Raw genomic sequence first — 14,639 nt, 5'->3', positions numbered from 1 at the left:
TCAGCTGCATGAGTTAATCCATTGTGGAGACTTGCAGACAGACCTACGTGATGCGTTGGCCCTGGTAAGCTCTGAGATGAGTGGTCTTTTTTTTCCAGAACTTAGCAGCTTTGGTTGATGAAAACATTTAATTTCTAGGCCAAAGTGTCTCTACACTTGGGTGTTCCACTGAGAGCAGACCGGGACTCTAGAGGACAGGTGGCCGGCCAGTCTCTGGCACAAGTTCCGCGGCTGCTGCGGTAGGAGCGAGAGGTCCTGGGCAAGCTTGGGTGTCAGGACCTTCTTACGGCATAGCCTCCTGAGATCTTGCTGCTGTGTTTCCTGCACACCACTTCCCTTGTCACTAGATGGAGGCCTTTCATTAGGGATGAGATAGACTGGTCTACCAATACACAGCTTTTTGTTTGGGGTTTTTCATTTTGTTTTGTTTGTGAAAGCAAACATGCAGATGAGCGCTGATGTGGGAATTATTGTTTTTATCTTAAGATAAGTTGGGCGTTGTCATCAAGTTATAACTGCAAAAATCATAAGCTAAATTTTATCGACATTTTTAGCAAAAAAGTATTTGAAAAATACTTTCAGAGAAAATAGACCTTTGTCTCTTTTTTTGTGTTTTAAACTCTTATTTTCTATAGAGGGGGTTTACGCATGTAAGTAGAGCTAACTTTTCTTGTTAATTTGAAGGAGTCAAAAGTGTCTAGGCATGGCTGAAATTTATGGCAAGACGTAGAGTAGATTTGTGTGTGCGTGTGTTTGGATACGTACCAGCTTGGGGGATGGGCAGCATTCCCACACCTCTGAGTTGACCCTGAAGAAAAGTAGGGTCTGCCTGTGGTGGGACCTGCATGAATGCCCTGCTTTGGACATGTGGCCCAAGGGTCATCTTAGAGTTTCTTGCAAACTTTAAATATACTGGCTTAACGGAGATTTATTAGACACCTGTTATGTGCCAGATCTGGTTCTAAATACTGGGTTTATAGAGGTGAATAAGATATAATTCAGCCCTCTATTAAATACTCATAGTCTTAATCCAGTTTGATTTGCCTTTCATCACTCTGTTGCCTTATAGCAGGACTATGGGTTAGTTCTCCTGATGCATAATGCAAGTACACCCATCCATCCATCTATTCATCCATCCATCCATCTATCCATCCATTCATTCATTCATTCATCTAATAAACATTCATGTTTCAGGTACTTTGCTAAGTATGTTCTAAGATAAATGTTGAACATGATCAAATATTTGTCCTCTGGGAATTCAGAAGCTGATTGAAATACTTCATGATTACATGATGTGATAAATGCTGAACTGTGATATGTTTAGATGCGTGGAAAAAAAAGATCCTTCCCCAGTGCACGGGAGTCAGGGAAGGCTCATGGGCATGGGGGTCGGTACCGGAGTGTCTCATAGGGCAACAGGAAATATGGGGGGGGGAATGGGCAGAGGAAGATTGTGGGTATAGATTCACTATATTTATGGAACACACAGAATTCAGATGCTGGAATACAAGGTCTTGAATGCGAGGGGCAGAGAAGCAGCAGGAGAACCTGGAAAGATGGCTACATGGCTAGATTATCCACTGTCTTGAATGGCTTGCTTAGGAATCTGAGTTTTATCAAATGAAGGCGACAGGTAGGTTTGTGAGTATAGAGGTGATAGGATCATGTACTTTTGGAAACAGCTTGAATAAGAGCAGACTAGTACAAACACAGAGAAGGTATTGTAGATGTAAAATGTGTTTGGATTAGGGTATGCAGCTAAAATTCAAAAGAAATGCAATATTCCATAGGTGAAGTTCCTGGACTTTATACCCTTGAAGAATTAGAGCCTTTGCTGTTGCCTCTTAAAGATCAGGCTTCACAGGATGGTTTTTTTGGACCAGTCTTCAGTTACTTCACATACAGTAAGTGACTATATTCAGTTAATCAATTCAAACTCTGGTTCATGTGAAATAAATACCATTTAATTTGCTGTATTTGCTAATTAGGTTGCAAAGGTATCTTAAATCTTGGGTCTGTTTGGTATTTTGGTACTTTTTTCTTTTTCACGGTGCTTTTAGAAAACACGTAAGTAGCCTGAAGGCTTACCTATAGTAAAAGCATGTTAGCACAATTTTAGCAGAAGAGAAGGCAGAGAGTGTTCTAATGTTCTTTGGAATATTTACTTTGCTGCTTTTCTTTCTGTATGGTAAAAGTGGTGCTTAGGACCTCCTATCTTAGAAAATTCTGAAACTGTTTAGATTTTACCAGACTCTATGCTTTTTTTTTTTTTAATGAAACAACTTTTTATTATCACAGAAGCAGTTTTATGTGCACTGTAGATATCTAAAATTGAATAAGTAAGTATAGGCAATGATATCATCACCCAGACATCACTACTACATTTATTTCCTTTTTTTCCCTAAAAGACCATTTATTATTGACATAGAGGAGTTGTTAGAGAGCTACCCTCCCTTCCCTGTCTGTCAAGTTTACAAGGTAATTCTACCACATCGCTAAGAAACAGATCATCCCAGTGCTATTTGAAACAATTTCAGAACATAGAAAATGAAGGAAAAGTTTCCAAATTCCTTTTTATGACTTATTTATATTGAAACAGGGAAAATATGTCTCCTAAAAGACAATCAGAGATCAATTTGCTTGTGAATATTGAAACTAAAATCCTTGAAAGAAAAATTGTAAAGTAGAATCCAGTATCATAGTTGAAAAATAACATACAAAACATCAACATGGTATATACACTTCTTCCTGAATTCCTTCTGGATCTTTCTCTTAACGTGAACATGCATGCGTGCGCACACACACACACAAGTATACACTTCTTCCTGAATTCCTTCTGGATCTCTTCTCTTCACATGGGTGTGTGCATGCGCATGCACACACACACAAGTATTTTTTAACAAAAGAAAAGATCATAAGTATAATACTGTTTTATATAGCTTGTTTTTTGTAACAGCTACCAATGTCATTTCAGAAATTGTTAAACTCATAAAAGTAGACCACATAAGGATTTCTCCAGTTACTATTGTCATAATATGCATGATAATGATTTTCTTATTTTTTTTAAGGAATTCAGCAAAACTTGCATATTGTCTTGATAATGGATTGTACGAATTTAAACTTCATAATAAACTGTGAGAGTAACCCAGCCTTGCATAAAAAATGCCAGGTGTTGTGGATGGAGGGCTGGTCAGACAGCAGTATGAGGAAAGTAAGTTCAATCCTGAAGTATGGAAATGAAAAATAAGCATATTCTTTCTGAAGTTACTGATTTTCACAACTCCCTCTGGTGTTTGTTATAATGTTGTCTTAATTGTGCCACTGACCATAACATGTTTGAAAGCCTCTCCCTTCTCTTTATGTCCTGTACTCAACTTTAGTTGAGTACAGAAGTTCACGTTGAAGATTATGTTCTCAGTTGAGGACTGCGTAGAAAGCTACTGTACCTTAATAATTGTATTCCTTTCATTAACTAGCCTATCATAAGCCAGCTTATAATAGAACATTGCAGCAATAATTTTAGCAGTTTTTTAAATACGAATTTTAAATCTCTTAATATCTCCCGTTGCCGTGCTCAGTGTCTGGAGGGGAGTGTGTTTAAAGTGTGAATGCGAACCACCATCTTTGCCTGGAAACCTTACGTTGCTTGATCCATAATAGTTTTAATGTCTCTGAATAGTACGTATATTCTTGACCATTCACGTCTTCATTTTTGGGTGATCGAGGTACAGGCTGTTGAGTCAGACCATGAGTCAGAGGGAGGAATGTGATTTGGGACAATGGATGGGGTTTTCCGGAAGAGATAACATTTTAGTTAGATTTCAGCAAGTAAGGGACAGGAAAGTCATTCTAGTCTGAGGAGGTCCCGCGAACGAGGGGCTTCAAGAATTAGTGATTACTGGGTCTGTTACAGGTGCCGCCGTTCTGCACGTTGGGTCACAGCAGAGAAAAAGCAGACACCGGCCCCCGCCCTGGTGGGAGTCACAGTGTCGCGGGGGAGGGGGGTCCTCGGGGGCCGCTTGCTTTGTGAAGACCCCGAGATGAGAGCGTGCCTGGTGATTGTGAGGGTCAGCCGGCAGCCCAGTGAGACGTCACGAGTGATTCAGAGGGAGCGCGGTTGGAGAGGGGGTGGGGGGTAAGAGGACCGCGGTTAGGATGGGGCTTTGGAAGCTCTGCCTGGGGTTTTCCTTTCCCTGGAACGAGCCAGGGAGCCTTTGGAGGCTTTTCAGCAGGACCATTTTAATAATGTGTGAACGCGCTTACGTTGGCTTCCGGGGTGAGAACGGACCGTAGAGGGCGAGGGTCGGGCTGGTTTCAAAGCTGCCGCAGGCGCAGGCGAGAGGAAAGGACGACGTGCCTCGGGGACGTCGGGGAGCGGTGGTCGGATTCGGGACTGTTTTGCAGTAGAAACAGCAGGATTTGCTGACAGGTGTGCAGGGAAGCGAGCACTCCGGGATACTTCCAGGTACGTCGGCTCGAATCCCGGAGGGACCAGTCACCTGAGGAGAGACTGAGAAGAGCACGTCGGGAGGAGAACGTGAGGCTTCCGGTCTCCGACGTGCCTCGTACGAGACGCCGGACGTCCACGTGGCAGGGCGGAGCGGGCGTTTGGCTGGAGGGGCCTGGAGAGGAGGGGGAGGCCGGACGTCGGGGATCCAACCCTGGGGATTGTCACGCTAGAGGCGGTGGCTGGAGCTGCGAGAGGGGACGATGCCGCCGGGGGACGGGTGTTGACGGACACCCGGGGGAGACGTTCAGGGCCCCGACGCGGCTCTTGGCCGTTCCCAAGTGGGCGTGCAGAGGGGGCGCCGCCGCGGCCGCGGAGGGGGCGCTCTGGGAAGTGGGAAGCGGTGCGGCGTCTGGCAGCGGGTGCCCGTGCCGGGGTGCGGGGGGCCGCGGCGGGGCCGTCGGTGACCGCAGTCAGGCAGCGTCAGGTGGCGGTGGAAAAGGCCGTCTTGGAATGTGTCCCAGAGAGAAGAGGAGGAGGAGGGCTGGAGAGAGCGAGTCCCGTCACCTCTCGTGAGGGAGAGAGAGACGGATCGGGAGCGGAGGGGAGGGGGGTAGAAACCATGCCCGTTTAGGTTTTGAATGTGAAGACGGGATTTCTGGCACCGTGCACGAGGAGGTCGCAGGATGTGACCCTTGGAGGTGGGGGCGATGGGCGGGGTGGGGGGGGGGAGGTGGGGAAGGGAACAGGAGAGGAGCTCGAGGAACCGAGAGGCTGACGTGTTAACAGGAATCCTGAGAGTTACGCGCCCTTTCAGTGCCTTTAGAGAGTGCTGTTTTTATCTCTTGGGGGGGGGGGGGGGAATGGAGGCACGGGGAACTGCGGGCCAGTCCAGGTAGGAGAACTTGGCTCAGGTGGCGTATGGTCTGGGGACGACTCTCTTCCGGCCAGCTCTGCCGAGGTACGTTTGACGAGCGTGGTGCCTGTTGAATGTGCGCGACGGCACGTTTTGATACGTGTGCGCGTCGTGAGACGTTCACGACAGACAGGCTAACGGACGTAAGGGACAGACCGTTTTTAAGCAAGCGGGCTGCCGAAGAAACACACTTGAGTGGATTTAGAGGGACATACTTAAAATGTTCTCACAGAGGCTCCGACGTTTTGGCGGAAGGCGGTGAAGACGTTTGAGGAAAGCGCCGTGCTCCCGGGTCGGGCACCCCGCTGCCTTCAGGTTCTTCACCCGTTGCGGGATCTTTTGTGTGACCTGTGTTCGGTCTGGGAGATTCAGAAGAGGATGTTTTGACCTGCACACCCCTGCTTTCCCGTTGCAAAAATGTCAGAGCTCTGCTTTAGTTTTTTCCTCAGGAAACTAAGACTTCTTTGCCTTTTTTTGTTGTTGTTGTTATCTTAAATGAGTACTCTCACTAGATTATCGTATGTTCTATAATAATGATCTGTTGATGAAACGTGATTTTCTTATTTGTGATAGTGCAGTAACACAGCAGTAGCTTTTAGGATTATCAAGCATGACATTGTTAATTCCCGAATGATTTTCATTTGCTTTTAGTTGTTAGTCAAGAGACCTCAGAATCCTTACCATTCCTTTATGCCTTGATGCCCGAAAAAGCATTTTATTATTATTACTTTATGATCTTCATTGCTATTTGTGATTATTTTGTAATTTAATCCAAATTGTGATTTCCCTCATTTCTTACAGTCTAATCATTTTTCAGGTGAGGTGTTGCCATTAATTTGCAATCAGTGGCTGACATGTGTCACATGTCTAGGAAACCATGTCTTCTGACCATGGCTATCTTATTTCGCTGAGTGTGGTGCGAAACCTGGGAGAAAAGGGTTGTTTTTGTTTGTTTTTTTTTAACCTCTGACATTGGATTTATGTAAACTTTTCCATACTGAGTTGAGGTTTGAAGAAATGCTCTTCCTGTTTTAGATACCTGAAATGTTATTCAGTGAAACAGATGGTGAAGAAAAATATAGTGACAAAAAAAGGAAAGAAGAAAAGAAAAAACACTCAGGTACTCTTTTGATGAAATCGACTCTGGGTTTTATTAGTGAAATAATTGCCAGTCTCTAATATTACAACTTCCTTAACGATTCACAATGATTATAAATTTGAAAAATGTTAAGGTAACAAAGTTAGGTTTCTTTTAAGGAAAACCGAACTTTGAAGCTTTCTATATTTTTGAATTCGTGTTTATGTCGTTTTATATAGGACCTAGCACAGTATCTGTTGTTCGCAGCTAAGCAGTGAAACAGTTAGATGTTTGACCCAAACCGTAGGATGTTCTGCTTCCACTGTTACAGGGTCTTTGGCTGGTGGGCCAAGTTTTCACTTTCCATTCGATATGTCCTGTCCTCCGCTCGTACATGAGAAAGTTCTGTGGTGTCTTTGGGCACTGACATAATGTTTTCTTAATTGTACTCTCATTGTTTTTTCCAGTTCAAAATAATTTTGAATGTGGTCTTTTTTATATATATCATAGCACATTCGTTAATTTATTTCTCTAATCATCTAGTCACCAAATAGTTACTGAACTCAGTTCACATTAGGTACTGGGCTGGATACTAGAGATGACTCAGGAGCTTATGGTGGAGTGAAAAGTAGCAAGAATTATGTTCTGTTATAAAAATAAACTCTGCCGTAGCGAGACAAATGATGGTAGGCGTTTATGGGAAGTGCCCTTGAGGGTGAGGCCTCTTACTGGCAGACGTTACAGCAGACGGGCCCTGGCACACAGGCACTTGGGGCCGTGGGGTCTGGTAAGAGTGAGTTGCGTGCAGGCATAGAACAGGCACTTGGCCGGATCTGCACGCCGCCCACTGGCTGGAGCATGGACATGTGGGTATTAGCTGGAAGAGGAGGAGGGGCTGAGAAATTTTGCTTCCAACTTGGGGGTGATGCGGGGTGATGGAGAGATCTTAGCGGAGACGTAACCAGAGTCTTGTTTCGGAAACAGAAGTTTCTGGGTCCATGCCTTTCTTCAGTTACTGGAAAATACGTCGGTGTGGGGAGGACCTGTGGAGGGACCGCTGAGGTCACCTGAGGGGAAGGAGTGGACCCGGGGCGCCAGGCCATGCCCTGGGGCGGGGGGGGGGGGGGTTGGTTCCACCATGGCTGTGGTGTGCCAGGCAGGGGTTCTGGCTTCAACGTTGCTTCGAAGTGGACTTTCTGGACTGAGGCACGGAACACGGAAGGAAGTGGATGGAGACGGTGACAGGAAGATGGTGTGTTGAGTGAACGGCGTGCTGCATCTAGTGGGGCCTTATTCTCCGTTTTCTGGCTGCTGAAATCCTGCTGGTCCCTGCGTCAGTTGACAGTGGATACATGTTACTTGGTTTGATCCTTCTTTTCCGTTGAAGCAGCTTTTATTGTGCTTTCTTCTGGATTACATGTCATGTAGTTCTAACTAATTTATGTTATGACAGCAGATTTATCTTTCTTGCAGCAATAAAAGTGTTCAGAGGAAATATGTAACAGTGGAAGGGCAGAGACCACTCCTAAGTAATTCAAATCTGTAAGGAGAGTGGGAGCTTGAATAGTGAATAGATACGTAGGAATGTGTGTATACTTTGAAGACAGACGATGTCTGCCACTTACAGTGGCGGAGGTGGAGATATGTGTGTGTGATAAGTACAGTTCACGTTGTTCTCGCTAATTCGTCATGGATCGTATGTATATTAAGTCATGTTTGTTTTTTCTTTTCAGTTGATCCCGATTTTCTAAAATCATTTTTATTAATCCATGAATCTTGTAAAGCATATGGTGCTACACCAAGCCGATACATGACCTTCTTACGTGTGTATTCTGCCATTAGTAGCAGCAAGAAAAAGGAATTATTAAAAAGACAAAGTCATTTGCAGGTACAATATTTTAATCAATCATTTCGTCTAGACACAGGGTATAAGGATTATATCACAGTCCTTGGTTGTGGCATATATTTAGTATAAATAACTACCACACTATATTACAGGTATTACAGGCCTTAAAACAGTCTCATCTACCTGTGGTTTTCACTAGGCATAGGAAGGGTTTTGTAATTTTTTTGATTCAGTAATTATTCCTTTTCTTCACTGGGTGGCATTTATGTGCTTTTGATAGTTTCTGGTGATCTTTAAAAATTTCTTTAATGTGAAAGCATTTTTAGAAATTCAGCAATGTGTCTTAAAACATGGAGAGTAAGCTTTATAATAACCTTTAAAATTAAAATTATACCTCCTAAAATAATACTTTTTATCTCTGTCACTTAGTATATTATGAACAGTTTTCGTTCTGTAATTACAGAGCTTCAACTTAAATGTGACATTAAAATGCCAGCCTTGGAAGTTGTCTGAGAGCATTTCCTTTCCAAAGTCATAGAGTCTCTGTTAGTGTAATAAACTAGGATCCCTCCCAATTGACAAAAAGTTACCTTTGTCTGTCTCTGTAATGATACACTTTCATTCGTAGCAAGCCACTAACTATAAAGGTCGTTGTACTGATTTAGTTCTCTTTGGTGCTGTGGGTAAATTACTTAAACTCATTGACCTGCAACTTAATTGGGTCAGTTGTATGTGAGCGTATTCAATAAAATATATATGCAGAGAGCCAGCCTGATGCTGTCCTCTGTGTTGGGTGCTCAATAAATATTGTTGATTTTTCCTTTTTGCTGTTACTATCTCCCCAAATCTTCTCATTTGTTAGGTGACAAAAACCTAACTCCTATTATAGGAGAGCGGGCATTTTTTTCATGTCCATTCCTTCATTATTCATGGGCAATGGGGCATTTTTTTCATGTCCATTCCTTCATTATTCATGGGCAGTGGGATGGGGTAACATAATGGCTAGCCCAGGGTCAAATGTCCTCCCCAAGGAATAGGTAAGGTATTTTCATTCAGAGCCCACCAGAGCCCTATGTGAGGCAGCCTCTTATAAAAAGGTAGCTACTGGACAGACAGAACCAAATGATGTCCAGGATAAGAAGACTAGTCCTTGAGTCCTTTTACTCAGTGAGACTGAACAATGGAGAAGGTTTATGGACTTTTTCCTTGCTCTGTTTCCTCTCTCAGAACGCAGTGGGTAAAAATCCTGGTCTTCAAGCTGCCAAATATGTGTCGATCTGTTCACGTTTACTGTGATACTATAAAATCTGACTGTGTGTGTGTGTGTGTGTGTGTGTGTGTGTGTGTGTGTGTTTTAATGCCTCTGTGGAGTCTTTTACTACATCTTACTGGGTGTATGGTTGAATAAGTCATAACTGGCAGTAAGGAAAAACCCAAGTTCACTTGCAAGTGTTTGATGGGTACACACATTTTTTCTTGATGGTTTCTTACAGGTTTTATTTACTGTGTGTGTATGTAATACCTGTTTTTAATGCTACCAGTCCATATTTTATCGATCGTGTACCAGTCCATATTTTATCGATCATCTGTCAGTCCATATTTTATCAATGATCTACCAGTCCATATTTTATTGTTCGTCTACCAGTCCATATTTTATCGATCGTCTACCAGTCCATATTTTATTGATTGTCTACCAGTCCATAGTTTATCGATCGTCTATCAGTCCATATTTTATCGATCGTCTGCCAGTCTATACTTTATTGATCATCTGCCAGTCCATATCTTACCGATGCAGGCTGGTGTGTCTAAACTGAATGAAGCTAAAGCGCTTGTGGATGAGCTGAACAGAAAAGCTGGCGAGCAAAGTGTGTTATTAAAGACGAAGCAAGACGAAGCAGACGCCGCCCTTCAGGAGATCACGGTGTCGATGCAGGTGATGTTTCTGGGGCGCAGAGATGCAGGCGGTAGGGAGACCATTTCCACTTGATCAGTACTGGGAGAAATTACATTTCTACTTATGTGGATATAAAAAATACTTCTTGTCTGCTGAGTCACACTGATGGTATTAAACACTGAGCTTTTTGGAAAGAGTGTGGAAGTTTCCCATGTTATTTTAAAATCATAACTAGGGGCGCCTGGGTGGCTCCGTCGGTTAAGCAGCCGACTTCGGCTCAGGTCATGATCTCACGGTCCGTGAGTTCGAGCCCCGCGTCGGGCTCTGTGCTGACAGCTCAGAGCCTGGAGCCTGTTTCGGATTCTGTGTCTCCCTCCCTCTCTGACCCTCCCCTGTTCATGCTCTGTCTCTCTCTGTCTCAAAAATAAATAAATGTTAAAAAAAAATTTAAAATCATAACTATATTTTTCTCAATTCACCATATACTAATTTATCTAAACCCTATAAATATGCAAATATGAACATTTTAGGTTGGCGTAGATGTGTCTGTAAACAATTTTGTTTACCCTCTGTTGTATGTCTTTATTTTTCTTAAAATCATCTCCTCAGGCTTCAAGGGTTTTTTCTCCTGCCTTTAATATTTTCAGGATTTAAGAAATAAGTCTTTATTCATTTCATTTATACTTTCATGATTATGTTTTGATGGTGTCACCTTTCTTCCATTGTCTTCAATGAACCTTTGTTGATGGTTGAACCTTTCAGAGGAGATTTCTTTGAAAGTCTTCTTTGCCCAGGTTGTGGGTTGTGTCTGCACTCCCTCTCAGGGTGTTCTTGTCTTGGCCTCTTTCCTGCTGACTCTGTACTGACTGCCACCAAATTCATCGTTTTTATCCTTCAGCCCTACTCCCTCATCCTGGCCTCAGACTAAAATATGCAGTATTTTAGTAAACGTGTCTTCTTAGAAGTCTCATGAGTATTATGGCTGAATAGTATTCCATTGTATATATAAACCACGTCTTTTTTATCCATTTGTCAGGTGATGGACACTAAGGCTCTCTCCATACTTTGGTTATTGTCGATAGTGCTGCTAGAAACATTGGGGTGCACGTGTCCCTTTGAGTTGGTATTTTTGTGTTCTTTGGGTAAAAACCTACTAGCGCAATTGCTGGGACGTAGGTAGTTCTATTTTTAATTTTTTGAGGCAACTCCATACTGTTTTCCAGAGTAGCCACACCAGTTTGCATTCCCACCAGCAGTGCAAGAGGGTTCCCCTTTCTCTGCATCCTTGCCAACCTCTGTAATTTTTTGTGTTATTGACATTATAGCTAATTATTCAAGACAGAACTGAAAAATTATATTGGACTTCTGTTCTCTCAATTCCTACCTTTTTTTTTTAATGTTTATTTTTGAGAGAGAGAGACACACACACAGTGCATATGGAGGAGGGGCAGAGAGAGAGAGAGGGAGACACAGAATCCAAAACAGGCTCCAGGCTCTGAGCTGTCAGCACAGAGCCCGACATGGGGGTCCAACTCACAAACTGCGAGATCATGACCTGAGCTGAAATCAGACAGTTAACCAACTAAGCCGCCCAGGTGCCCCTCAATCCTTACCTTTAATGAATCACTGAATTGTTCGTTTACCTCCTTGATTAGGTCTCATGTATGTTTGTCCATCTTCATGTTGGTGACTATTAACCTTACTGCAAGTCTAATGTCTCGTTTAATTAACTTCAATAGTCACTAGAGTAATGTATAAATTTCAATAAAAGTAAATGGCACAAAAACTCACAAAATAGTAAAGTTGGAGGACTTAGCATTTAAAGATTTACTACTGAGCTGTGGTGGTCAAGGAAGCATGACATGGGTGTAATGACCCCTACAGGGTCACTCGAGCATTATGGAGATCAGAAGTAGATGAATGTGTACATAGTTGATCGATTTTATACAAAATACCAGTTAAATAGTGAAAAGATTGGTTTTTTTTAATGATATTTGGATATCCAGGTAGAGAACAAAAAACAGATCTTTACCTTAAACTTGTATAAAAATTAACTCAGTATGGATCGTAGATCTAAATGTATACCAAAAATTATAAAACTTTTGAAGAAAACAGGAGAAAATGTTGAAGATATTGGGTGAGACAAAGATTTTTTAGGTGTGATACTAAAATAGAACAAGAAAAAATTTGATAAATTGGACTTATCAAAATTAAAAATGTAGGCTCTGTGAAAAAAGCTCTGAAGAAAATTAAGAGGCAAATCACAGACTGGGAGAAATTATTCACAAAACATAAATCTGATAAATCACTTGTATCCAAAATAGACGGAAACCATGATGTACACAATAATAATAAAACAAAACATCTAATTTACAGATGGCCAAAATGTTTGAAGGTACCCTGTGTGAGAGAAGAAGGGCCAGTAAACGCATGAAGGGATGCTTAACATCATTGGTCAGGAAGAAAATGTAATCCCTTTGTTTTTAGACATTGAAAAGTGTTACTCCATTTCCTTCCAACTTCTCTTGTGACTGAAGTTCTCAAAGTTAGGTTAAGTTCTGATCCTTTTGCGGTGATCTTTTTCTTTTTTCCTCTCTTGAGGTTTTTTAGATTTGTGTTTTCATTGTTCTGAAAGTGACATGATCTGCCTTGATTTAGGTTTATTTTCGTTCACTGTGTTGGACACAGTGTGGATTCTTTGCACCAGAACGCTTCTGTCCTCCAGTTCTGGGAAGTGTCCTTAAATTATTCTGATGGTGCTTCTGTACCTCCCTGTCTCTGTCTTCACTTTCTAGAATCCCCGTTACTTGCACTTTGGACTTCCTGCCTTGTTCGCTAATTTTCTTTTTTTCTCACCTTTTTTCTTCTCTTTTTGCTCACTTCCTTTAAAATTCTTCATTTTCTAATTTTCCTATTAGTTTTTCATTTCTGTGACAATATTAAAAGATTTTTTTTTCAGCCTCTGAATGTCTGCTTGTGGCAGTGTCCTTTCTTGTTGGTTTGTGTCATTGTTGAGTTGTCTCCACGTAGCTCTCATAGGATACTTGATGCGACCTTATGTTTCTCAAATATCTTTTCTTACTGCTTTTCTCCTACTTGACTCTTTTATACTTACTCACAAAAAAGCTTTCTTCTTCTCTCTCTCTCTCTCTCTTTTTTTTTTTTTTTTTTTTTTTTACTGTTTATTTATTTTGGGAGAGAGAGGGAGAGAGAATCCCAAGCAGGTTCCACTCTGATAGTGTGGATCCTATGCAGGACTCCAGCCCATGACCCTGGGATCATGACCTGAGGTGAAGTCAAGAACCAGACACGTAAATGACTGAGCCATGCAGGCACCCCAGAAGATTTCTTCTTCTTCTTTTTTTATATGAAATTTATTGTCAAATTGATTTCCATATAGAACACAGTGCTCATCCTAACAGGTGCCCTCCTCAATGCCCATCACCCACTTTCCCCTCCCGCCCACCCCCATTAATCCTCAGTTTATTCTCAGTTTTTAAGAGTCTCTTATGGTTTGCCTCCTTCCCTCTCTGTAACTTTTTTTCCTTCCCCTCCCCGATGGCCTTCTGTTAAGTTTCTCAGGATTCACATAAGAGTAAAAACATATGGTATCTGTCTTTCTCTCTATGACTTACTTCACTTAGCATAACACTCTCCAGTTCCATCCATGTTGCTACAAAAGGCCACATTTCATTCTTTCTCCTTGCCACGTGGTATTCCATTGTATATATAAACCACAACTTCTTTATCCATTCATCAGTTGATGGACATTTAGGCTCTTTCCGTAATTTGGCTGTTGTTGAAAGTGCTGCTGTAAACATTGGGGTACAAGTGCCCCTATGCATCGCACTCCTGGATCCTTGGGTAAATTCCTAGCAGTGCTATTGCTGGGTCATAGGGTAGATCTCTTTTTAATTTTTTGAGGAACTTCTACACTGTTTTCCAGAGCGGCTGCACCAGTTTGCATTCCCACCAACAGTGAAAGATGGTTCCTGTTTCTCCACATCCTCTCCAGCATCTGTAGTCTCCTAATTTGTTCATCTTAGGCCACTCTGACTGGCGTGAGGTGGTATCTCAGTGTGGTTTTGATTTGTATTTCGCTGATGAGGAGTGACTTTGAGCATCTTTTCATGTGCCTGTTGGCCATCTGATGTCTTCTTTAGAGAAATGTCTATTCATGTCTTTTGCCCATTTCTTCACTGGGTTATTTGTTTTTCGGGTGTGGAGTTTGGTGAGTTCTTTATAGATTTTGGATACTAGCCCTTTGTCCAATATGTCATTTGCAATTATCTTTTCCCATTCCATTGGTTGCCTTTTAGTTGATTGTTTCCTTTGCTGTGCAGAAGCTTTTTATCTTCATGAGGTCCAATAGTTTGTTTCTGCTTTTAATTCCCTTGCTTTTGGGGATGTTTCAAGTAAGAAATTGCTGTGGCTGAGGTCAGAGAGGTTTTTTTTTCC

The 14,639-nt window shown here is 42.2% G+C and overlaps 1 protein-coding gene across 8 annotated transcripts in view; it reads left to right on the top strand.

Moving 5' to 3' along the window:
* The window catches only part of DYNC2H1 (dynein cytoplasmic 2 heavy chain 1), a 340,312-nt gene that overhangs the window by 91,056 nt on the left and 234,617 nt on the right, over positions 1-14,639 (top strand). For all 8 annotated transcript variants that reach the window (XR_008290731.1, XM_053204186.1, XM_027051992.2 and 5 more), the window contains exons 51-55: positions 1,791-1,904; positions 3,069-3,211; positions 6,399-6,483; positions 8,175-8,329; positions 10,083-10,220. Coding sequence is in view for 7 of the 8 variants with exons in the window: in XM_053204186.1 (XP_053060161.1) it covers positions 1,791-1,904; positions 3,069-3,211; positions 6,399-6,483; positions 8,175-8,329; positions 10,083-10,220 (635 nt within the window). In the remaining variant the exon portion in view is untranslated. The remainder of the gene's footprint in view (positions 1-1,790; positions 1,905-3,068; positions 3,212-6,398; positions 6,484-8,174; positions 8,330-10,082; positions 10,221-14,639) is intronic.

The sequence above is a fragment of the Acinonyx jubatus genome, chromosome D1, assembly GCF_027475565.1.
Source record: "Acinonyx jubatus isolate Ajub_Pintada_27869175 chromosome D1, VMU_Ajub_asm_v1.0, whole genome shotgun sequence".
Classification (NCBI taxonomy): domain Eukaryota; kingdom Metazoa; phylum Chordata; class Mammalia; order Carnivora; family Felidae; genus Acinonyx; species Acinonyx jubatus.
Note: the sequence above shows the minus strand (reverse complement) of the source record. Positions and strands in the feature narration are given on the sequence as shown.